The sequence below is a fragment of the Gymnoscopelus microlampas genome, assembly GCF_963454915.1.
Source record: "Gymnoscopelus microlampas genome assembly, chromosome: 22".
Taxonomy (NCBI): domain Eukaryota; kingdom Metazoa; phylum Chordata; class Actinopteri; order Myctophiformes; family Myctophidae; genus Gymnoscopelus; species Gymnoscopelus microlampas.
Window position 1 is genome coordinate 29,540,442 of NC_139959.1, and position 25,709 is coordinate 29,566,150.

General features: G+C 42.7%; 1 protein-coding gene across 1 annotated transcript in view; it reads right to left on the bottom strand.

The window, feature by feature from the left end:
* Positions 1–5,162: 5,162 nt before the first annotated feature.
* Positions 5,163–25,709, bottom strand: part of gfod1 (glucose-fructose oxidoreductase domain containing 1) — a 38,109-nt gene continuing 17,562 nt past the window's right edge. Inside the window, exons 2-3 of the mRNA XM_084048848.1 lie at positions 9,870–10,063; positions 5,163–9,311 (exon numbers count right to left, since the gene is read on the bottom strand). Of these exons, the coding sequence (XP_083904974.1) occupies positions 8,565–9,311; positions 9,870–10,063 (941 nt within the window). The 3' untranslated portion in view covers positions 5,163–8,564. The remainder of the gene's footprint in view (positions 9,312–9,869; positions 10,064–25,709) is intronic.

Sequence of the window (25,709 nt, forward strand, 5' to 3'; positions counted from 1 at the left end):
GATACAGAGATCTCCATATATGCCCATACTGTATATAGGCATTTGGGTTGGATCGCGACTTTCTCATGGTCGAAAGGTCACATGATTCTCAAGATGCGTGAAGGACATGCAGTATACACACACTCACTCCAATTCCAAATGTGTCTGCTCATTTCTTTGAGTGTCATCACTTCCAATTTCAAGTGTTTATCCTGTATCCTATTTGTGTTCTATCTCCTGACTGGATAAAATTGAAAATGCATTTTATGTTTACTTAAAGAGCTGGAGAGACAGGGAGACCTACTGAACAAACACTATAGTATAGTAGATATATCACTTACTGCACCTTTAATAATGTAACTAGGCCATCTGCAGTGGCTGGAGGTGGTCCCTCTACTCCACCTCTTCAGACTCCACCTTAGCCCGTAGCACTTGCACTAGCCTTCCTTGACGACCTTGAAGGCTTATGCAAAGGCTATACATTTAGATAGCATGTTATGTAGACAGATGCCAGGTCATTTGTAGACCTGGCATCCTATAGTATGTATAGTTTCAACGTACAGATTATTGATTTAAAAATATATATATTATACTGTTTAGAATGATGATAGGTTCTTGGTTTACCTATGATCCTATATTACTATTTCTATGCACTATTACCTCGTGTTTTCCTTGCTTACTGTAAATCACTCTGGATTAAGAGTAATTGTAATTTAATCCCATTGAGAAATATAGACCCTATAGTGTTGGGTAGGACATGTACCCACTGGTTGACAAGTAGGACTGTCTGAAGCTCACAGGGCAGTATCTCCGCACAGATACTATTGGAACAAGCAGGGATTTCCTCCTGGAAGAACAGTAGAAATGTGGTCTCCCACTCCGGAGACCGAGGTTAGAATCCTGTGTAGGCCATGAAACTTACAGATCACAGCTTTAAGAACATGTTTTAAGCTAATTAAATTCAAATGGGATAAGGAGGTGGAAAGCAAAATGGCATTGAATGATAGTTATACAGACCGTGTTAACAGACATAAACAGGACTCTTAACATAATGTAATGTATACATCTTTTTTTAATTCCATAGAAACAGCATTAGACACACACACGCACGCACGCACGCACGCACACACGCACACACCCACACCCACACACGCACAGTTATCCATATGTTCACATTCACACGCACGCTCCCATACAAAACGATGCAGAGCACAGGCGCTGGGAGGTGAGACATTTAAGCAGGGACACAGGATTCACAGAGTGAGTCTATACCCAGGGAAGAAGCTGTGCTCTCGTTCAGCGGATGCAAACTATCATGCCTTACTGCAGTGAGAATTCAGAAGCACTGCTATTTCTATATATACGACCCCCACAGCCAACTCTCTAAAACAGAATATTGTCCTCGGAAGATAAGATAGAAAATATAGATATATATACACTATTCCTACTAGGTAGATTCTCTAGATTAAGACAGATAAATATGCTTCAGAATTCAAGTTACAGTATGTACAGAGGTCCATGCGTCCACAACATACAAACATCACAATACTTAGGATATAGTGAGTGAAATGTCAACATGGCAAGATGGATATTTTTGTTCTTCAACATGAGCAATGCAGCAACATATAGGAGGTACCAGCTTTTACAAACTAGTTGGGGGGAAGGAATTGTTGTGTCTGTGAATGTTTGTTCACGGTAGTCCTCAGTGGTTGCCATGGTAACTATTGCTCTCATCCAGTGAGAAGCAGGTGGGACAGTGGTGATAAACTGATTTAGAGGTCAAATGTTGTATATTTCCATATATTAAAAAACAAGATAGAATGAGAAGATAATCTATACTGTGAGCTACTGTAAACTAGCGTACAATGAGAGAGAGGGAGAGAGATAAATGGATAAATAGGAAAATGAGAGATAGGAGGGGAGGAGACCCATGGAGACCTGTAAATGTCGGATCAATAACAAGCAGAAGAAATCCATCTTCAATACAGTTTGAAAAACATCTTGTTTCCAGTCGGTGTGTGTGTGTGTGTGTGTGTGTGTGTGTGTGTGTGTGTGTGTGTGTGTGTGTGTGTGTGTGTGTGTTCAGATAGAGGGAGAGAGAATGAGGGTGAATGAAGCAAGTCCAGTGTGTTAGTGCAAAAGAAAAAAGAAAAGAAATAAAGAACCCAAGGCAGGACCTCGTTTTGGCATCGTGGATGTTGGTTGCTAGGCAACGGTCTTTGAGAGCAGAAGAAGCAACTCTTTGAGGTTGTTCTACTCAAAATGAACAATTTACACCCCTCCTCCCCTTCCCATTTAATGTGAAAGAAAAAGGCAAGTCCTTGCCTCAACCGTTTGTGAATGCTGGCAGAGCAAGGAGAAGCAATAGTCACCGTTTTCAGCACACAGTATTCAGAGTGCAGACAAAGCAAAGTGATACTGTTTTATCTTCTACTGTTCCTAGACAAGCTAAGCGGAGGCAGGATGACAAGATATTTGCAATATGAAATCTGGACACATTTTGTATTATCATATTGCAGAACAGATTAGGTATATAAGAGACCCACGTGCACCTGTGTTTTGTAATATCTTTCGGTATATTATTAGTTCACAACCCATACCCTATGTTCTTATAGTTTAAATGGCAATGCAGCAAGAGCTCACTTCAACGTCAAATTGATGTCAGAGCAAAGTCATTATCAATTGTGACCTAGAGAGCAACTTTTTCTAATTAAAGTTTTAAAAATAAAAATGACACATAGGAAAGGATAAGACACTGGGATATCAGCCAGCAGCCAATTAACAAAGAGAAATAGGGGAACACATTACACGGACTACTATTTTTAAAAACATGAAATCTTCATAGAGTACTGGGCTCATTGAAATTCCACTTGTTAAATATTCAACACTTTAAAGTAATCTAACCAGATACTGCCTTTTCTGTTCCAGTGATCCAACTTTATCATACGGCAGTGTTGTGCACTGAAAATAGATCTACAAGCTCACAACTCATTGCATCGCAGAGTATACATTTTGAATGCGATGCACAGCTGCTTCCCTCTACAGACCAGAGAGAGATGCCATTAACTGTACACAGTCTCCTGTCAGCAAACTGGATTGGTGTCCAAAGTAAACCATTATACAGGTTACACTATAATCATTGAAACATTACATATTTGACCGCCACCTTGGACTTCTGAACATCAGGTACTTGTAGCATATTTTAGGAGGTGATGTATGCTCATTTTTGTCGTTGTACTTAGTTTTAAGTCTTTTTGCCATAAAATGTAATCTAATTGCCTAAGATGTAGACACTCGACCTGGCAATGAGAGTTAAAAACCCACCACCTCGCTCATCAGCATGACTGCTGCTAAAGCAAGTTAAAGTAAGCTTGCTGTTCCTGGATTGCGTTTGGTCATATTTTGTTTAAAGAAAAGCCCTCGAGACAGTGATATTCTCAGTTCTGATCAGGTAAATCAGCTTTTTTTTTTACACAACTGTATTTTCACTTCATGACACATATATTTTGAATTTAAAGGAAACATAGAGTACAAGTGCAAGAGCAGTATTAACAGCAGTATTAGGTGGACCAGGTAAACATACATTGTTTGGTATGGTAGTATAGGTAGATTTAATTTAATTTGATTTGATTATTTCTCAAATGTATTTTTTTTTCTGGGAACTGAGGAAATGGAGATTCAGTAGTATGTAACACATGATCTGAATGAAAGAATATTAACTTTTAATGTTAATCTTGTAATTGTCTGTGTTAATGTAATATTTTTATGTTATGTGTGGACCCCAGGAAGATTAGCGGCTGTTATGCAGCAGCTAATAGGGATCCTAATAAACTCAATAAACACACATATACAGTATATTGAAAATGCATTTAGAATATTCTAAAACACACAAGGAGTTCTTAATCAAGCTTATAAATCATGTTACTGCTTTTGAGGCTGTTTGAAATCAAGCTGAAACCGGGCGAGGGCCAGATGGCTCTTTTTAATTGTGACTCTATTGGAGGTTGATGATTATGTCCAAAATAGGCCAGGTTCAACATGGTTAACCTGGTTAACAATTATGAACTGATCATTATTATCATCATTATTATGAATGTATTTATTAGATTTTATTCCATTTTCCTATGCTTTCCAATTGCCTCCCCTGGCTGCCTCCCACTTTGAAAACCTGTGTGCTAGCCTGCTCTGTATTAGAACTGCAGAAGTTTCAAATACATCCACCAGAGGGTGAAGTGAGTTGGCAACATAAGCACAACAGCAAAGAAAAAAAAGTGGAACCCCAAAACAGTCTTTGTTCATTGATTGAGGCAGTGGTTTCATTACATTTACATCTTAAAGGCAAGCTGCTAAACCGCTAGGTTTGATTCCTGTTAAGCTTAAGGATTAGCTCTCTGTTTGTAGCTCTGACACTAACTAACGTGTAGTTGATAATGATCAGCTATATCACCTCATGGTTATAGGCTAAAAATAACATATGAAAATGAACCAAAGCATGAAAGAGGTCTTTGTACTCTTGCATTGTCTATTCCAGTTTATTGCCAGTTATTCCATTCTCTATACCATTTTATTGCCAGGCACTTGTCCTACTTAAGTGTTAAATGTTTGTGATAACACAGGATAACACAGGAGAATATTCCTTTGTTTATGGACTTGTACCACTGTCTCTTTGACCATTTCAGCTCTGGCCGCTCTGTTCATTTGTCAAATATTTATATTTCAAGCACTCTTGTCAGACAAAGGGGAAAGTCTATATGCTGTTCTGATAAGGCGCTTGCGATGGAGGAAGCGGTACTAGAGAGCATAATATTTATTACGTTATCTTAAAACAGCGATAGCTTATCAGTGCTGTACTTCATTTTGAAAAAACACACAGGTTTTGCTGAACATACTCAGTCGGACCCCCGGATGACGGTGTTTTATAACATTGTAACAACAATAGCGTGTTGTGCATTGTTGTGGCTAGGTGTTGCTGATCGCAACCACAGCACGCCTGGTAATACAACACCACAGCATGACTGCACTGACCTCGCTGCAGCACATGATGTGACACAATACACAATAAAGAAAGGGCTCCCCAATGACTGCCGAATGTGTCTGCTTTGCCCACTCCAACCACTGGCCAGTGGCCACAGATAACCAGCTATTATTCCAGGCTGATGGGACCGAAATCAAACAAACACTAATGCATGTGCAAACGTTGTTGTTGTTTTTTATGAATTATTCATGATGCATCTGTCTGAATGCAGAGAGGACACGTAAAGCTTTTCACAATAAAACATTTGTTTAAAAAAGGGGAACACTTTGTTCATTATTTCAGACATAAAGGAATTGAGTGCTCCAAGGCCTCGTCTACCTCCCTCCAAATACAGTACAGATCAGTCTGAACATAAACAAAAATAAAACACAAATAAATACCCTTACTCTCTTAACAGTGTTTTTCAAAATGTGTTCCAGTTCCTTGGTTTTTACAAATAAAATACATACAGTACTTGTCTATTTATTTGGACAAATCCACAATAACATTTGTATAATAGTTTCATAACTAAATATCATATTTCAGCACAGTCAGATAACTTAAAACCTTGAGAGGGAACAAGGATACATTTGAGCTGCTAAAAATAAAATAAAAACAATATATAATAAAAAATACATCTTTTGGCTCACGGGTCAGGGTGTTTGCAGTGCTCTTCCTTTAACCGCGTGTTAAATACAAGACTTGGGTCCAACTGTATTGGCACATACTTTTTAGCATAATTGTATTAAATCGTATGCCATTTACCACACAGATCAATAAATAACAGTAACACCCTCACAGTAAATTGCTTATTCAGTAGTCACTTACGGACAATATTCCATGACTGACAGCTTACCTGACAGTATCTGAATTGTCCTGATGCAGGTAAGGCCCTCCAACTCATGCTCCAAACAGATTGCTTAAAATGCTAAAAATGATCTGCCAATGTGCTTCAACCCAGGTCTACATGATATGCATTGAGACTTTTTTCTCTTCAACACATACGTAACAAAAGAATCCAGATTTGTTTCTAAATGTCACTGAGCATTAACACAAATTGGAATAGAACAGGACACAATATGGGTTTTCCTAAAACATGTTAGCTGACCAGGCCAACTATTAACCAATATGTGATCGTTACTCTGCCTGCAGCAATATGTGGTCCTGTCCATCTGCCTGGTAGCAAAATAACTCGAGAAGAAATGGCCGGACTTTCATGAAACTTAGAGGGAATGATCAGTAGGCTGGCCAGAGGAGATGAATAACTTTTGCGTTTGAAAAGGTCCAGGTCATGGCCATGGTCACACGTCAAGGTCAAAATAACATCAGTCACATGTTTGGAATGGAGGGACCAAGATCAAGAGATGTTGGAGCAGGAAGTGTTTGCACTTCCAGGTGCGTTTTTTATTTGTTATTTTATCTCTACGAACAGGTCTAAAGATTTTTTTCCTCTTTGGTGGCTGTCATTTCATCATCTACAGTGAGTACTCAACACCATTGGGAAAGCTTGAAATACGACTGCATGCGTCGTCATTGCTCAAGGTTTAAAAACGGTTTTCCAGTGTATACTGATTAATGATCCATGCCGCCATGACACCTCTCCCAGAAGCCAACCTATGCAACAACATCCCTTCATTTTGCTGCACATTTTTGACTGCAACTGCGTGTGCCTTGGGTTCTCATCTCAAGCAGAAATCCACAGAATGGACGTGATGCTGTAGATAGCCTGCACTAATACCTGGGGGCTCCTCATATAGTTCCAGTGTATCTGTTGGGAGCTTTATAAAGCGTGCTAACATGACCCTGTTAAATGATACCAAGCTTGCCAGCAAGACGACCCTCTGGATTAGAATTATGAGGATAAAACCCCACGTGACTCAGCTTTCACTCACAGCATAGTGCAGGATTGTCTCACCACACTGAATTCTGGGAATTTCATTATAATACTACACAGCCATCTTGGTCAGCAGATAATGGGCATTTGAAATATATATTTAAAAAAGAGGGACACAACCAATAATCTGAATTTATGCCTCATTTGAGAAGAATCTGAAGGAAGTATTAACAGCACAAATTAATCATCGCAAAGGCCATGCATGCATTCCAACTGGCAGTGCTACAGTAGCTTAAGCACTGATGCACAGCTTGGTCTAATTCAGTGGTTCTCAAACTTTTTAATTTCAAGGACCCCCATAGATCAAATGGAACCAAAATGGACCCTTATGGGTCCATTTGGTTTCACTTGAATACGTCAGAGTATACTTGCGTTATTGGACCCTTACAGACCCTTATGGTATTAGGACCCTTGGTATTTCCAGTTGAATACTCTCAAGAGTTACAGACCTGTAAGCGTCCATTTGGATCCCCCCCAAGGAACCATGAGGGCCCCTGCATGGACCCCACTTTGAGAACCACTGGTCTAATTGCATATAAGCACAGCACTATATGAGCCTCTTTTAAATGAAGAGCAGGCGAGGGGTTCTTTCCTTACTAAAGGCAGGATGATGCACAGTAAGTCCACAGGGATTTCTAGCTTAGATATATTGCATACTTAAAGTGACCCATCTGCAAACCGCACCAGCCAAGCTATTGATTTTTTTCCTCTCCCTCTCTGGTTTCATACATACAGAGGCATACATGTACAGAGCAGGCCGAGACAAAGACCGAAGTAGTCAAGCACACTAATGTTCAACATTCACATTTCCAGAGGAGGAATTACAACTATGCAGCAGTCCAGAGTATCGCAAACAGCTTAGTGGCACAGTTATCTTTCCAGACTTCCCTTCTTCTCCGTCTATCCTCCTCACTCTGACCCACAGTGTGAGGTTTTTCATCCAGACGAAGATGAGGGGGGGAAGAGAAGAGAAGAAGGGGCGCGTGCTTCACTTTATATTTGACATGAACACAGCTAGCGTGGTGGTGAAAACCTTCTTTGACGAATCAACAGTGTCTCTTTCAAATGAATTATAGGAGCGAATCCTGGAAAAGAAAAGTTAATCTTTGTTCACATAATCTCATAACCTTTCCATCAGGACGAGCAGGATGAAAGGGTTGTTTTCCAGGGCTCCTATTGGCTAATCAGCTAAATTGGCTGATGAGGTAACAGGAAGTGCCGTCTCTCCCTGAACTGCTTCTTGACAGAGGATCGTCAGTCAGAATTCCTCATAGAGCAGAAGTATGTCTCTTGTTTCCCACAGCTTGATGAACATCTGTCTCAGAAGGACAATGGTCATTAGTCCATTGGTGGAAGAAAGCTTTCTTATAAATAAAAATGTGCCTTTTTAAAACACTTTGCTATTCCTCTGCCTCTGAGACAGGGGTGTGATAGCACTCAGAGCCATACCGAAACCATAACCATCTGTATCACATTACCACTCTCTGCACCTGTAACAGTACTATTACAGATTTGAAGGTCTTGAAGAGATGGATGTGATTATGGGAACCAGTATTGAAAAACATTTCCTACAATACCTCTTTCACCACCACCCCTGGCCCGTACGGGACCATAAGGAGTGGGGGGTCGGCCATCTTGGTGAGGCGGGAGTACCATCGGTCAGAATTAGGAGGACTCTTAACAGTAGAGGGACATCCGACTCCGCCGCATGGCCTCGCTGATCAGGTAGGCGGGGCTGATCTCCGGCTCCTCCGTCATCACCACAATGTTCTGCCACTCCCCGCACTGGTTGGACTTCTTGATGGTGTCCACCACGCAGAGAGCGTAGAGGCAGTCCTCGAAGGTGGCCGCCATCGTCAGCGGCCTCCCATCCCACGTCCGCCTGTCGTCCTGGTCCTCGAAGGCCTGCCGGACGGCCTGGATCATGCGGATGGTCCCGGTGAGGAACGGCGACGGGATGTCGCTGAAGGCCTTCTCCGGCAGAGAGGCCTTCTCCAGCGGCGTGGTGTCCTTCAGGAGCAGCTCCGGTCCGCCTCCTCCGCCCTCGGCCCCTCCCCCGCTGTTCTTTTGCCCGTAGAGGTCGGTGCCCGTCACCGTCAGCCTCCCGACCGTGCCCACCACGATCACCTCCTGCCGGAACTCCCCGGGGACGTTGAAGTTGAGCGTCACGGTGCAGCAGGCGCCGCCCTCCAGCACCATCTGGAAGGTGCAGAAGTCGTCGCTGGTGATCTGGCGGATGCCCCGGATGTGGTCCGTCTGCTTGACGAACGTCTTGAGGAAGCCGTGGACCTTGGCCGCCCGCTGGCCCGTCAGGAAGGTCAGCAGGTCGATGATGTAGCTGCCCACCGAGTGCAGGCCTCCGCCTCCCATGAGGTCGTCGCAGCTCCAGTTGTACTTCTTGCCCAGCAGACTCCCACTGTGGACCTGAGGCACAGAGCAAGGTTATTGTAGCTTTGCATTTTTCATTAGTTTTATGTTCGTTTTCAATTTCCGTTTTGTTTTGAATGTTTTTTAAAGCGAGTTTGCTAGTTTAGTTAATGTCTTCTTTTTTTTTAAGGCATAGTTTCAGGTTAGTTTGGATTTTTTTTTATTTTTTTTATAGTTTAGTCAGGACCACCTCCAACCACTGAAGATGTGCCAGTTATATTATAGACTTAATCTACCATACAGAATGGTTGAAATAACATTTTATTTATTAAAATAAGTCCGGTATGGTAGTTGTAATGTTTATTGGTCTATTAGGAAAAATATTTTTTCGCCAAATATGTCATAAATAACCCAAATAAATATTAGCAGTATATATATATATATATATATATATATATATATATATATATATATATATATATATATATATATCTCATGTGACAATTTGTCATTGAAAAATCTTGAATGAATTGTAATGAATGTATTCCCCCCATCCATCCAAAGATCATAAATGGTGGACAGAATCCCTGCAGGATAAAAGTCTTGTAATTGTACCTGAGCCTCACAGACCAGCAGCTCTCCCACGTATCCTTCCTCCAGCAGCTCCTTCATCCGCACGAAGGCTGGCAGGAAGCGAAGAACATTTCCCATGATGCTCAGCAGCTTGGGGTAGTACTGGGCCGCTGACATCATCCGGAAGGCATCCAGAGGCGTGGCGGTGCGGTCACAGATCACATTCTTGCCGATACCTTCAGAACCAGGAGAGAGGAGATAGAAAACATTTTTTTAAATATATATACGTACATATTAAACCACTTTCAATTAGGGATGCAAAGTTAATCAAATTAATCGATTATAATTTAATAAAATAATCAATCCCTATTCTGGGATGTTTTCACTGGATCATCTATTTAAATAACTAGTAATTTTCATTGTTGTTGACTCTCATATTCAACCAGGTTCAGTAAAGCTCTTTAAAAGTAACTGAGGGAGGGAGTAACACTACACATAAGAAACACAGAGAGGAGAGGAGAGAGAAACAGTAAAGTCAAAGTTTATAATGTCCTCACGCAATCCTCTGGTTGTCCCCTGTAGAGACAATGCTACACAGCAAAATCTCCCAAAATAGCTGACTCAACGATTCTCCCTAGAGCCAGATGGGGCCATTTAAAACAGAGGGAAATCCTTATGATCATGAAACACAATGTACAGTAGCTTCAAAGCTCTGTGTGTGTGTGTGTGTGTGTGTGTGTGTGTGTGTGTGTGTGTGTGTGTGTGTGTGTGTGTGTGTGTGTGTGTGTGTGTGTGTGTGTGTGTGTGTGTGTGTGTGTGTGCGTGCGTGCGTGCGTGCGTGCGTGCGTGCGTGCGTGCGTGCGTGCGTGCGTGCGTGCGTGCGGCTTTGTCAGAGTAACCCATTGTACCCGTCTGTCTGTGTCCCTTTCATGGGGATACCTGATGTTATTAGTATATGCCCATATTCACCTGTTTCCTAGGCTGTGTGTTTTCCACTTCCTGTCGATTTGATCCAATGAAATCCAATGAAACTGGTCAGATGACCAATGATATCCAATGAAATCGACAGGAAGTGGAAAACACACAGCCTAGGAATACTCTGAACATTGGCATGCCCATATATGGGCACATTGGTTGGATCAGCGGTTCTGGACAACTGGATATCCAGGTATGCCCATATATGGACATATCGGAAACAGCATCGGATAAAGGTGAGCCTAATCAATCCTAATTAATCCTAACCTTCAAATATTGAAAACATTTCGTTGACTATACTGCTAGACGTCATAAATAATTGTACAAAAAATGGAATGCCGAGGAGAGAGAGGCTAAGTCATTCAAGTATGACCTTGACCTAGAAGGGCTTATGTGTTGGCAAGCAGGCAGGATGTCCTACAGTCCTTTGACACCTATGTGGTAATACCACACTGCTTAGTGATCTGCATGTACTTTACTGAGGTCAGAAAGAAGGATATTGTCACTGTCAGGCAGAAACCTTGTAACTCAAATTTTCAACCCCCTCGGGCCGTAAAATAATGCCATACTTGGAGTCACACAAGAGTAGCAAAAATATTAGCTTATCTACAAGCTCACAAGCATGTAGATCGGCTATTTTGGCAACATTTTAAACCGATGAAAAGTATTAACAAAGAGTTTGTGACTAAATATTTTTTTTTAGCTGAACATTGGTAGCCTGGGTGCCAGCCTGCTTCGCTACGTTCGGCGGATTTTTTTTCTCTGCGCTTCTCAGTCTGGAATGCCTCCTATCTCCAGGAGGCGGGACACAGCAGCCAAGGTTCGAAACCTACCGTGGCTTCTGATTGGTCTGTGGTGCGGGGCGGGACAAAAAAAACGGTGTGATCGTTTTGATTCGTCATTCGTTTGAACAACATCCAATCAGCAACGACATTGCCTAACGTAACATATGTAGTTCCAGTGTAGTTCTACAAGACGAGTCAATCGGGGGCATTCCAGACTGATAAGCGCAGAGAGAAAAAAAAATCCGCCGAACGTAGCGAAGCAGGCTGGCACCCAGGCTAGAACATTGGATCCATTGGAACACAGGTTCTTTTGTCCATTTCCTGAAAAGTAGCAGTTTTGCGACAATATGTTTTAATGGCTTCCCTTTCTTTTTTTAATCTGCCAGTACAGAGACAAAGACAGGAAAGTCAACGGTGCTATAAGCGATATTGTTTGGTTAAAAAAAAATCACACCCTGTGTGAAGGAAGCGGTGCCTTTGGGACGGGGCTTAACGCATTTCAGTTCGTCCCTATTGGTGGTCTGAGTCCACTTACCAAATTTGTACTTGGTAGCATGCTGCAAACTGGAATGATGGCTGTTTAAAGCCCAGCCAATGGGCAGACAGAGGGGGCGGGGCTTAAGTAATTACAGTTCGTCCCTATTGCTGGGTTTAGTCCATGTACAAAATTTGTACTCCGTAGCATGCTGCGAACTTGAGTTATGGCTGTTTGAAGGCCAGCCAATGGGAAGACAGAGGGGGTGGGGCTTCAGCAATTCATGCTGGTCCCTATTGGTGGTCTAAGTCCACATACCAAATGTGGACTTGGTGGCATGCTGCAAACTGGAGTTATAGCTGTTTAAAATCCCGTGCTCATCCCGTGCTCATACGGGCGGACGGACATAACATACGCTGGGGGTCCCTGGAGCCCGCTTTGATAACTTCATCAATTCATGCTCGTCCCTATTGGTGGTCCAAGTCCACATACCAAATGTGGACTTGGTGGCATGCTGCAAACTGGAGTTATAGCTGTTTAAAATCCCGTGCTCATCCCGTGCTCATACGGGCGCTGGGGGTCCCTGGACCCCTCTTTGATAACTTCATCAATTCATGCTCGTGCCTATTGGTGGTCTAAGTCCACATACCAAATGTGGACTTGGTGGCATGCTGCAAACTGGAGTTATAGCTGTTTAAAATCCCGTGCTCATCCCGTGCTCATACGGGCGCTGGGGGTCCCTGGACCCCTCTTTGATAACTTCATCAATTCATGCTCGTCCCTATTGGTGGTCTAAGTCCACATACCAAATGTGGACTTGGTGGCATGCTGCAAACTGAAGTTATAGCTGTTTAAAATCCCGTGCTCATCCCGTGCTCATACGGGCGGACGGACATAACATACGCTGGGGGTCCCTGGACCCCTCTTTGATAACCAGTGGCACGTGTGGGCAATGAGAGGAGAGATGGCATAGGCAGTCTCCACGTCCGTGTGTGTGTGTGTGTGTGTGTGTGTGTGTGTGTGTGTGTGCGTGTGTTTGTATGTGTTTCTTCTTTGCCGTGCTCATCCCGGGCTCATACGGACGACGGACGGACGGACGGACGGACATACGGACAAAGTCAAGTGTAGAGCGGTTGGCACCGCTAAAAAGTCTTGTTAAAAAGTTAAAGCTTGATATTCTGATAGTAAATCATTGCTACAGAGTGTTTAGTAAACAGAAAAAAAAATATCAGGTGGGGCATTCATTTCCTCCAATCAGAAGAGAGAATCCATTTATCAGTTTCAAATGTGTCTGCCCATTTTTTTTTGTTTCATCACTTCCAATTTCACATGTTTATCCTGTATCCTACAGTATGGGTTCTCTCTCTCCTGACTGGATGAAATTGGTAACTCAACCTGAAAATGTATTTTCTGTTTACTAAAGACAGCTTGAGAGACGGGACCTGAAACCTGTTACTGAAAAAACAAAACAAAAAAAACTCTATAGCAACGATTACTCTATATGTTTATAGAGCTATTTAATGGTTATTTTAACAAAACATATCACTTACAGTACCTTGAGGACAGAGCGAGAGAGAGGATGACATTCAGCAGAGGCTGTTACAGTATAACTAAAACCCCACAATGTTGAGAGTATTAGGTTGCCCCCACAGAGGAACTGTGCAGTACAGAGAGACGAGCAGTAGAAAAGAAAGGAAAATGTCAGACTCCTGGGGGAGAAAGAATGTGACATCTACAGTATGCAAACATGGGTCGTGTGTGACAGCCACTGCATGCCAAGAAATACATGACCTAACATGACAGTGTCACGAGACAAGATAAACCATTTAGCAGTGTTAGTTATAGGTCACAATACCATATGCAGCACCATTTATAAACCCAGGGTATTTCCCTCAAGCCAGGGAGTGTGGAATACAAGGCCCCAAAATACGCTCGCCCCGGGTCAAATACGGCGACCTCGGAATGGTCGCCACCAGGTATTCCTAAACTTAACCTCAGTAAAACTATGCCTAAACCTAACCTTATTCCTAAACTATGCCTAACCCTAAACGTATTCCTAAAGAATACAAGAACCACTGGGAGTGAGCAGTCCGGAAAAGAATGGGGGCGAGTGTGTTTTGGGGCAAGCGTTCTAGTTGCCAGAGTGAATCATCGCAGTTAACCAGCCAGCTACACTTCATCATACAACAAATAGAGAAAATAGCAGATATGAAAGCTCCAAACGTGTCGTGGTGAGACGCGTTGTGAGCTTTTTGATCGGTTATCACAAAAAAATGTAATTTTCACCTGACCAGGTTTAAAGTGGTTAAGGGAATGGGTCCACACAGTAATGCATGCTAACTATGAGAGATAAAATGTTCTCAAATACAACATTATCCTGAAAGCGGAGAAAAGGATTCTTTGTAATCCAAGTGAACCAGAGAGGTGCTTGAACCAAAACACGATTAATGCCAAAATGTCTGTCTGCATTTGCTTTCCATCTAATTAAGTAAAAGGACAGTAAGCGTCCTTGTTGTGTCAGAGCCAGGTCAGATTTTGACTAATGTGATATTCAGATAAAAGTAGGCTAGCAGTCAGTTCCAGTACTCACTGGAGCCAGACTGATATGGGATGTTTGGAACAGACACCACTTCTATTATTTGAATGGTAAATATACCTAATTGCCAATACATTCTTGAAATTCTTACAGTTGGCATAAAAATACACCTTCTCCTGCATGGATCGTACCAATACATCTGTCAATATTTCAATGTATTGAACGAGACTGAAAGACTGTTCAAGTTCCTGTATGGACGGAGTTCAGAACAGATAGTTCACTAGTGTGCCTGAAAGTACATCGTTGATACCGATGTACATCTGTATCATCTAGCTTTACCACTCAGACCAAAAAAACAACAAACATTAAATCAAAAGAAAAAACTAACAAAACAGGAATTTACTGTTTCAAAGCTGCATTACAGGTCCAGCCAAATGACATCTGACCAATCAGCTTTGGCACGGTCACCTCAAAACTTACTTTTCTGGTCACACATAAACAACAGGGGGGGAAATGGCAGACCCCCCCCCCCCAACCCCTGACTCCCTGAGCGTGTGAAAATCAACATACCGCCACACTTCCACTTCTAGCTGGGGTGGCGGTGCATTTTTGGAAGTGAAACTTCTCATGCTAATCCGCTATTAGCTCCGATTGGCTACACCCAGCCACACCAGCATATTAATCCCTCTGACCCAGTTCTGAGGGAATGCCCCCGCGGGATACCCCCGCCCACAGCCTCCCCCACCTTCCTCAACCTCAACCACTCACACACTCACACACAAACACACACAGTCAGCCCCATCGTAGATGCATGTATAACGAAAGTTACATGTTGCAGCTAAATACTGATACTGATTGATAAAAGCTGGGTCTTTACCCAGCTAGTTTGCTACAAAAGTGCAACGGTGGTGTAAGTGCTATTATTTGTGTACAAAGAAAAAAAGAAAAAGATCGGCCTCAATTTGAAAGTGTTCCGAAAGTTGAAGTTAATTTTTTTTCTGCTCTCACTGCTGATTGGACCCGATAGGTAACCCAACCTGAATATGTAATTTTTAATTTTTAATTTTCTGGAGACATGGGAAACCCGTGTTTTGGTATAACTCATCACAGTCTCAGTCGACGGTCCCGTCCCCTCGGGCTACGGGATTGAGGGCTCGACTGTGTGTTTGTGTCTCGTCGTGCAGGGATTTAGAGAGATAGAGATATGCACTGCAGACGCACGTGTACCGCATTGCTTATTTATTCAGAATCAGATACATATTTTAATGTGCTGTTTAAGTTTAAAACGAGTAATGCACTGTCTGGCAGTCATCTTGAGTTGGATAAAGAATGTAGCAGCCCAAGAGTGTCTCACTAATAATAAGGTATGTCCTCATTATGACCACGGGTATGTGAAAATGTTGTTTTTAATTTCATTAGGTCTTTAACACCATGCCATTTTATTTTGACCTACGAATAAATAATACAATACATTACAATATATGAGAAATCCAAAAACCCTGGTGTGTTATCCCATTGTATTAAGATGCGTGCTATTCCACTGTGGCCTTCGCCTCTCGGCTCACTGATGACCTTTTGACAAATTAAACCGCTCACTCTTCAGATCAACAATGACCTTTCATCTCCTCTCTCCTCCGAAAGGTCACAGCTGGCTTAACCAGGTCAGCCTGTTGAGTCACCAGAGCTACAGAGCAGCCATATCTCAGAGAGAAGGAGTGTGTGTGTGTGTGTGTGTGTGTGTGTGTGTGTGTGTGTGTGTGTGTGTGTGTGTGTGTGTGTGTGTGTGTGTGTGTGTGTGTGTGTGTGTGTGTGTGTGTGTGTGTGTGTGTGTGTGTGTGTGTGTGTGTGTGTGTGTGTGTGTGTGTGTGTGTAACTACTGTAACAGTACTGTGATAGCGGAGCAGAGAAAGGTGAAGTGACATTAGATATGCTACAGTAGAACAACAGAGATGACTTCTCAGGTCAACAGAATGCTGTGGCAGAGAGAGAGAGAGAGAGAGAGAGAGAGAGAGAGAGAGAGAGAGAGAGACGGAAAGAAAGGGAGGGGGGGGGGGGGTCATGGGTGCAAGAGTTAATCAAATTCATCTATTTAATCAATTGTGAAATCAAGTCTGAAAAATTATACAAAAATAGCAAAGCTCATAGCCGAGTTTGTGCACCACACAATTGTATATGACAAAGTATAAAACAGGACTTAAGAGGTCAATCAGACTAATGGATTTAGAAAAAAGTAATGGCTAAGAAAATTATTGATTGCAACCATAGGTGGTTAAAGAGAGAGAAAGATGCGACATTATATGAAGAAAAAGAAACGGATGGAAAAGAGAATGGACACAGCCACATGAGACAGAGATCGTAGACCTGAGGCAAAAAGGAAAGGACGTGTCTAGGAGAAGACACGGAGTGGGTTGACATGCTTGATGAAATGTCATTTAGCTAGTCTTGCTTGGCCAGACGATCAGCGTTCGCCACCTACCCATACGTCTGGGGAAATCTACATTTAATGTAGGGTCTAGAACAGCAGAGAAAACCTCAGCGAATAAACAAACAAACAAACCACACACTACTTTGGACGTATCGGTAAGCGGAGAGCTCCGATCATCTGCCTACAGTACATAAGACTACTGTATCATCAAGCTGACATTTGCATTGTGCGCGTGTGCCTTCGCTCCCACACAAGACCCTGATCCCATAGACTGTTTACCTGGCTGCCTGACATAATGCTGATTACACACACTTCCCACAAAGAAATTATGATTTGGCTTAAATGTGATCACGTTCTTTTATTTTCATTTTTTACCTTTCTCAGTTTAGCAGTCAGGATTCAGGGTCAGTCCCTCCCTACCAATGTAGATGTGAGAGGTTAGGGCCATAACTAGCTAACACACACTACGGCAGTGGTTCCTAACCTGGGGTCCGATACTCCCTTGTGGGAGGGCCGTGAGGCCTTGTCTGTTTGGAGGTAGTCCAAATTGTTAACTTTAACATAGCTAACTCCGAATGTTGACTGTCCCAACTCACAATGATGCAACATCATTGTGAAGAAAAGTACTTTTACCACTTTCAACCTGGCATCCCTATTTTGGGTATAACATTATATTGTAAAAAAAAACAGCGTTTTTTTTTTTAGCGATTCAAAAATCGCTAAAATACTTTTCGCTATTAATTGTACGAGGTGAGATGTATAGGGCTTGTGTGGCTAACACGTCTGAAAAATCTGCATACACATGTGTGCCAGCGTACATGTGTATGCGGATGTGGGGAGGTCTCAGATTTAGTCAGATATCAGAAGGGGGGGCTGCCAGGTAAAAGGGTTGGGAACCACAACCACTGCACTTGGGGGCTGATGTTAGTGAATAAGAGAACAGTTCGGTTAATGCTAAGGTGAAGTGGAGCTCAACAGGCAGGTAATGCTCCTGGCCCGGTGGGAGCATAGTAATGGAGCAAAAAAAAGCCTCTAGCTTAGCAGCTCAGTCCCTGAGCATCAATAATGCACACACATCCAACCTAGAGACTTCAAACACTTTGCCACTAGCGAGAGAGAGAGAGAGAGAGAGAGAGAGAGAGAGAGAGAGAGAGAGTGAGACAGAGACAGAGAGATACAGATAACTGTAGGGCAACGGGTATCGCATCCCTGTAATGATAGCGTGGTGTGTATGCCGTCGGCCTGCCCACAGTACGCGCCATCTTGATAAAAGAATACTGTCACAGAGAACGGTGGATTGCATTTTTTAATTCAATTGGATTCATTTGACGAATTTAACCACCCTAGCGTCCCCATTCTGGGGTGAACAGTCTGCGAAAATAGCCAATCTACAGTACAAGCTCACAACGTGTCACAACGCATTGAGAGCTTGTAGATAGGCTATTTTCTGCAAAGAGATTTGGTGTAGAACGGAAAGAAGGAGCAGGCTAATTAAAGAGCTCTGGGGAATCCCAGTCAACTAAGTATATAGGGATTAAGTGATTTAAAAATCACATGAAAAACTACAATAATTGAGGATGCCACAATGAAGTCCTAGTGTACTGAATGGCATGAATGACTACACTGAGGCTTCAGGTGTCTTTGATGAGAAGGAGAATTGACGTCTTGTCAAAAGAAATCACATGCAAGCGGAAAAACTCGAATCGTATCGCTAGAGACCCCAGGCCTACACGTCATCAAGCTAATTGAGATCATGATAGAACACTTTCAGCTATGTCTCAGAAGCCATTCTGTCAGATCCTGTGAAAGCTAATGGGATTATTATGAGTAATAGGCTACTTTGACATGATAGTATAAACATAAAACATTAACGTTGGCAATCATCTCACTTATCTGCCAATTATAATAAATCAACGACGATGTCAGCTCCTTCACGCCTTGTTTATTGAAACACCTTATCCTGTTTATAATAACGTGAATATGCTCTTATCCTGATTATGAAAAAGCCATACTGTGTGTGGGATGTGTTGATATCCACCTTGGCACTGTAGTATGCTCTAGTGCTCCAGGTTTCATTTCAATTAAAATTTTGGGAGCTATTATTACTATAGGCACTAGCTATTAACTATTTATGTCACAGGCAGAAAGAGATATAACACACTCATTCTAACAATGAGTCATTTCCAGACCATGCCACTAATGATTGTGCACTATATAGAAATAGAAAGGTGTACTGTAGTAGCATGGATATTTCCAATCATAGTAACATTGTGCTGTGTGAAGTAATCATTCCATGGGCGCCTCTGTGACATGTCTGCTCGATCAAAGATGCCTTGGTTATTGTATCCATAACAATAAGTGTCATTGAGTCCCCCTGCAAAATAGGTGGCTGTGAACGAAGACATCTATACTTTTATATCAATGCTCTTGCTAACACACACACACACACACACACACACACACACACACACACACACACACACACACACACACACACACACACACACACACACACACACACACACACACACACACACACACACACACACACACAACAGGCAATAATGATAACCATAGGATGATTGGACAATTAGTTAATAACAGAAAGAGGCAATTTTATCAATAGAGGACATTTGAATCTACTGTTTGCTGAGAAGGATGGTAAAAATAGAGACCTGACAGGAGAGAGCTTATGGAGAGAGGATGAAAGGATCAGAGGAAAGGGGAGAGAGACAGAGAGAGAGAGAGAGAGAGAGGGGGGGGGGGGGGGAGAGGGAGGGAGACAGAGAAAGAGAGAAATTGACAGATTGGTACAGAAAGCCAGGAAGAGAGACAAATTGGTACAGAAAGCCAGGAAGAGAGACAGATTGGGAGAGACAGGCAGGAAGAGAGACAGATTGGGAGAGACAGTCCGGAAGAGAGACAGATTGGAGAGACAGGCAGGAAGAGAGACAGATTGGGAGAGACAGGCAGGAAGAGAGACAGATTGGGAGAGACAGTCCGGAAGAGAGACAGATTGGAGAGACAGGCAGGAAGAGAGACAGATTGGGAGAGACAGGCAGGAAGAGAGACAGATTGGGAGAGACAGGCAGGAAGAGAGACAGATTGGGAGAGACAGGCAGGAAGAGAGACAGATTGGGAGAGACAGGCAGGAAGAGAGACAGATTGGGAGAGACAGGCAGGAAGAGAGACAGATTGGGAGAGACAGGCAGGAAAAGAGACAGATTGGGAGAGACAGGCAGAAAGAGAGACAGATTGGGAGAGACAGGCAGGAAGAGAGACAGATTGGGAGAGACAGGCAGAAAGAGAGACAGATTGGGAGAGACAGGCAGGAAGAGAGACAGATTGGGAGAGACAGGCAGGAAGAGAGACAGATTGGGAGAGACAGGCAGAAAGAGAGACAGATTGGGAGAGACAGGCAGGAAGAGAGACAGATTGGGAGAGACAGGCAGGAAGAGAGACAGATTGGGAGAGACAGGCAGGAAGAGAGACAGAGTGGAAGAGACAGGCAGGAAGAGAGACAGATTGGAGAGACAGGCAGGAAGAGAGACAGATTGGAAGAGACAGGCAGGAAGAGAGACAGATTGGAAGAGACAGGCAGGAAGAGAGACAGATTGGGAGAGACAGGCAGGAAGAGAGACACAGAGGCAGAGAAAACAGCTGCATCGTGATGACCTCTCACTCTGCTGCATGGCTGCACAATATTCTAATGAACACCCATCCTCTCTGTGCACAATATTCTAATACACACAGACATCTTCATGTCAAATTAAAGCTGATCCACAAGCCCACAGCGCGTCACACCCACAACACCCACAACACGCTGTGGGCTTGTAGATCAGCTATGTCTGGCACGTGACGCGTCTCGGGGTGAAATGGTGATTTTATTTTGCCGGAACGCAATTCTAATGACGTCACGCGCACATCGCGCACATTTTATTTTACCTTAAGGTAGGAAACATGTTTGTATAGGATATTACTAGTTTTTTTCTTAGTTTTAGTTTTTTTAAACTAATAAAATAATTCAAGGTATGTCTTGAATTATAGGAGCTGAAACTAAAAGTTTGCTTTGAACAAGTATCTTCCTCTTCTTCGATGATGGCATTGTTGTGTGCAGATACTGTAGGATACAAGCAGCAGCGGGTACTGAAGCCATTCAGCCAAAATGCTGTGTTGCTTGCCGTGTATGCGAGGAGTGAGGATGCATTTGCACACTCACTTGTAAACCTGTTATGCAAAGTAGCCATTTGGGTACTTGGTTGTAGCTCATGAATCGATGGGGGGGCGCGTTCTATCTCTGACGCGCGTGCACATCTGTACCGTACTGTACCTGCACGTGAAAAAAATAATGCCCCCACGCCGCGTGAAGCGACCAGTGCACCGCTGGAAATGCCATGCAACGAATGTAAATATAAATCAGGCTCCAGTGCAGAGACCTTGAAAGGAGCAAGACGTGGATTCAAAAACAGTATAGTAGTGTGTTGTTTGTGCATGTGTGTGTGTGTGTGTGTGTGTGTGTGTGTGTGTGTGTGTGTGTGTGTGTGTGTGTGTGTGTGTGTGTGTGTGTGTGTGTGTGTGTGTGTGTGTGTGTGTGTGTGTGTGTGGCTGCGCACGCACGTGTAGAATTAATACTGGTGTTCTGCACACCTGCACACACAACACAAAGAGGTCAGAGGTCTAAGGACCGTGCACAGCAACAATAATACTAAGGAAGGAAGGACAGGAAGCGCTACTGTAATCTACACTACAAGTGTTTGCCAAAAATAGGGTCGCGACCAATTTTGGGTCACACAAACTTAATTTTAATTTTAATATATATATATATAATCACACCCACACATACATACACACACACACACATATATATAAATATATATATATAGACCAATTATTTGTTTACTAACAGTGAGACTGGATGCACAGGTGATTGTTTCACGCAATCAATTCTCAATTATTTCGGGGTGCGCTGGTTTCAGCACACCCCAACCCCCTCTTGTGTATTGGCTAGTGAGGCGTGTCCTAGCGAGACCTGATAGAATGGGTTTCATTGCGCGCATACTGGTTGCACGCATACTGGTTCTTATCAGTGTGACGTCGTCTGTTAAGGGGTCTATACACACACACACACACATATAATATACACACACACACACACACATACACACATACACACACACACACACACACACACACACACACACACACACACACACACACACACACACACACACACACACACACAGTACTCGTCTAGTGGACAGTTGTGAATGTATTTCAAGGCTGAAATCAAGTTACAGTAAATTAGATAACAAAGGCCCATGGCAACAGCTGGACTGAGGGGAAAAACCAGGTGGCTTAACGAGGATGCTAAACTCTTCAGTGTGACAGCCTAACACAATAGACCCTCCGCTCCAGAACGCCACAAATAGATCGACCGGGGAAAACCGGTCAGTCATGATCCTGACACTAGACATCAGTGATGCTACCACGTGTTTCTCCAGTCTCCACCAAGACAGAGGGTCAAGAGGAGGTTACAGAGACTGGATATTGCAGTGTCGGAACGTAAAAGGGTTTATACCAGTGTAAAAATTGACCCGCAAGAGAAACAAATTTGGATTTTTACTGTGGTGACATGTTGTAATATAATTTTAATGTCCAAAATCGTACTCTCACTGCCTCCGTATCTACGTTAGACAGAATATTATGAATTGCAAAAAATATTCAGTGTTATGGCTTGGTAATCACTTGCACTTCCCTACTAACCCCCCGCCCCGTCCCAATTAAAATCTCAGTGGAATCAAATTCTGAGCTCCCCGAGCGCTCCCACCTGTCCTGTACCAGACAAGGGATGCCATCTGCCAACTCCCATACATCTCAGTGAGACAGATTTGATTATATATTCCCACAGTTTATTCTATTTTAATTCACCGACACTAGATTCCTACACAGATTCAAAGCAGTATATATACTACACTGATGTATATAGAGCATAAATGGGTAGCTGCCCCTGACTGTGAGTTTTGGAAAACAGGCTCAAAGCAGAGATATGGCTTTATACCATAACATATCTGCCAATACAATGACCCATGTCCACATCCATCGTAGTTGTCCTTTGTGATGGGTCTGCATGTCCAGCATGCATGTGCACTGGGGAATGGGGTGTGTACTAGTGATCTCACAGTCACACACACACACACACACACACACACACACACACACACACACACACACACACACACACACACACACACACACACACACACACACACACACACACACACACACACACACACACACACACACACACACACACACACACACACAGTGTCATCCAACACCGAGTCAGCGGAAAATTAATTAGCTCTGGCATTAAGAGCTTCAGGAGGCCTCAGCATTCTACAGATCTCACACAGGTTTGTCTAAGTATACTATCTTTCTGGGGACATCCAAAGCATTTTCATGCCATTTTAACAGAATGACCCATCTAACTCTAACATTAACCGTAATCACTGCCACACTGAACCTCACAATCTCTAACCCTATTTAAAATATGAAATCTTTCTTAACCAAAGAAATTACCCTTTTCTTCATGGGACCAGAGAGTTCCCATGAGGTCTACACCCGTTTGATCCCCACAACAACAATAGTAAAACAAAAGACAAACACACATCCCCATGCTCTTTGCATGGGGAGAAAATAGGCTGATAATGGCTAACATTGAAGCCAAATATTCATGTGATTTAATTAACGACATGAACGGTAGCTTCCCTATTCTGGGCATGTCATAATAATCTGCCATTGGGTAAATAGAGAAAAATTTGTCAAAAATGCAAATGTGATGCATTGTGAGCTTGTAGATTGGCTATTTTCGGTTAAGAGATTTGGTGTTGAGGGGGAAAAAAGGGAACCAACTACAGATCCCTAGGGGACCCCAGTCAACAAGGTACAGTATATTGGGTTTAAGTGGTTGTAAAAAAGGTTGTAAATATATATGACCCTCTTGACCCTTTATATATATAAAACAGCATGTGTTGTTGAAAATTGATCGTTTAGAGTGGCGTGCTTCTAACCAAAAGGTTGCCGGTTCACTTACCACTGAAGTGCCCTTGAGCAAGGTACTAACTCCACAACTGCTCCAGTGGAGCTCCCAGTGTGAATGTGTGTCGCGGTATGAGTATATAAAGCAGGATACCTTGGATAGATACACAAATAAAAACAGTAACCTAAAACAAGATCAGAGGCAGAATAATATTGTCCAGCAACATTGGATGTCTAAGACCAGTTTAGACCATTAGGGGTTCCAGTGCCGTCCAATACTGGTATGAGATTGGTCTCAAAGCAGGATTCACCAAATTATTGATAATTCAAGGTACAATGTTAACAAGTCAGAAGCTAAAGTAGATTTTCAGTTGTTTTCAAATGCAGAAAGATCACAGTCCCTTCATCAGGCAATTATAATAAATGCATGATGGAAATGTGATAGTGTAAACATACCACTGACAGAAATACGAAAAGAAAGGATGTGGCATTCTGCACAGGTTTACAGGTAAAACAAGGTCACCCGTTCTTTTCCAAAATATTTCAGAAGATGTTAGACCTAAATGCTTTTATACTGTACTTTTATAAATCAATCAGGTCTGTGTACAGAGATCCAGTTGCTCAATAAAGAAGTGGCCTTAATTTACTTCCACTCCAATCACTAAAATGTCAAATACAGAATCATTTTACCATGAAAATATTGTCATGTAAACAATATAATAAACAGAGAATGGGTATTCTTATCCTGCAAGTGCCTTGTAGTATCTATTCACTCTGGACTGAATGAACTGAAAATGAAATTATGCCTGAATGGTATATAAAAAAAATGTACGTAGCCTGAAAACTTGGCTACAGTATATACTGCAATCAATTTTCAAACTGTGAAAAAGTCAGCGAGCCAGTGAGTTAAAAAGCCAGGGAGCACATCAACTGACTTGGCAGACGACAGGAACAGAGCAGAAAAGAGAGCCAGAGGCCCATAGTAACAGACTCATCTTTCTGCTGATTATCCCAAATTGAATCTACCTTAAAGCAATTACAAAGCACGAGAGCAGACGGAGGGAGACAGAGACGAGAGGGGAACCAGACATTCTTGCCAGCATTGCTTTCTTGTCGGATTTGCCGAAAACAAGCTTCCCAGTTGACTAATTGGCTCTTATTGTGCGGCTGGTGTGTCTCCTCAGTCCGAAATTTGCATGCAAATAGCATGCTTTGATAGCATTGATGGATGAACTCCTCTCTGACGGCAGAATAACATTTGACTTGCCTGTCGCCTGAAACAAAAGCGGCACGGAAAACAGCGTCCCTGAACGGCAAAGGGAAAGGCTGTATTATGTTCTGAGCCAGGGGCTGGTATGACTGGCAATAATTATATGGGGTCACCGGCAATAAAAAGACAATATGCAGTTTGCACTCATGCGTATTGTGCTCTACAGCAGATTACAAGTCAAACATGAAACTATACTGGGAAACACACATCTACTAAAGCAGTAAAGCTAGATATAATAGCAATTACTGTACCCCTGATGCACGTTGGTGGTAGGCTCAGGTCCATTAGTAAATGGTAGGGCCTGTGGTACCGGTGTCAAAGAGCATTAGCCTCACTTATAGCCGGCTTTCCCCTTCAGTTAATACTCTGATGCTGCAA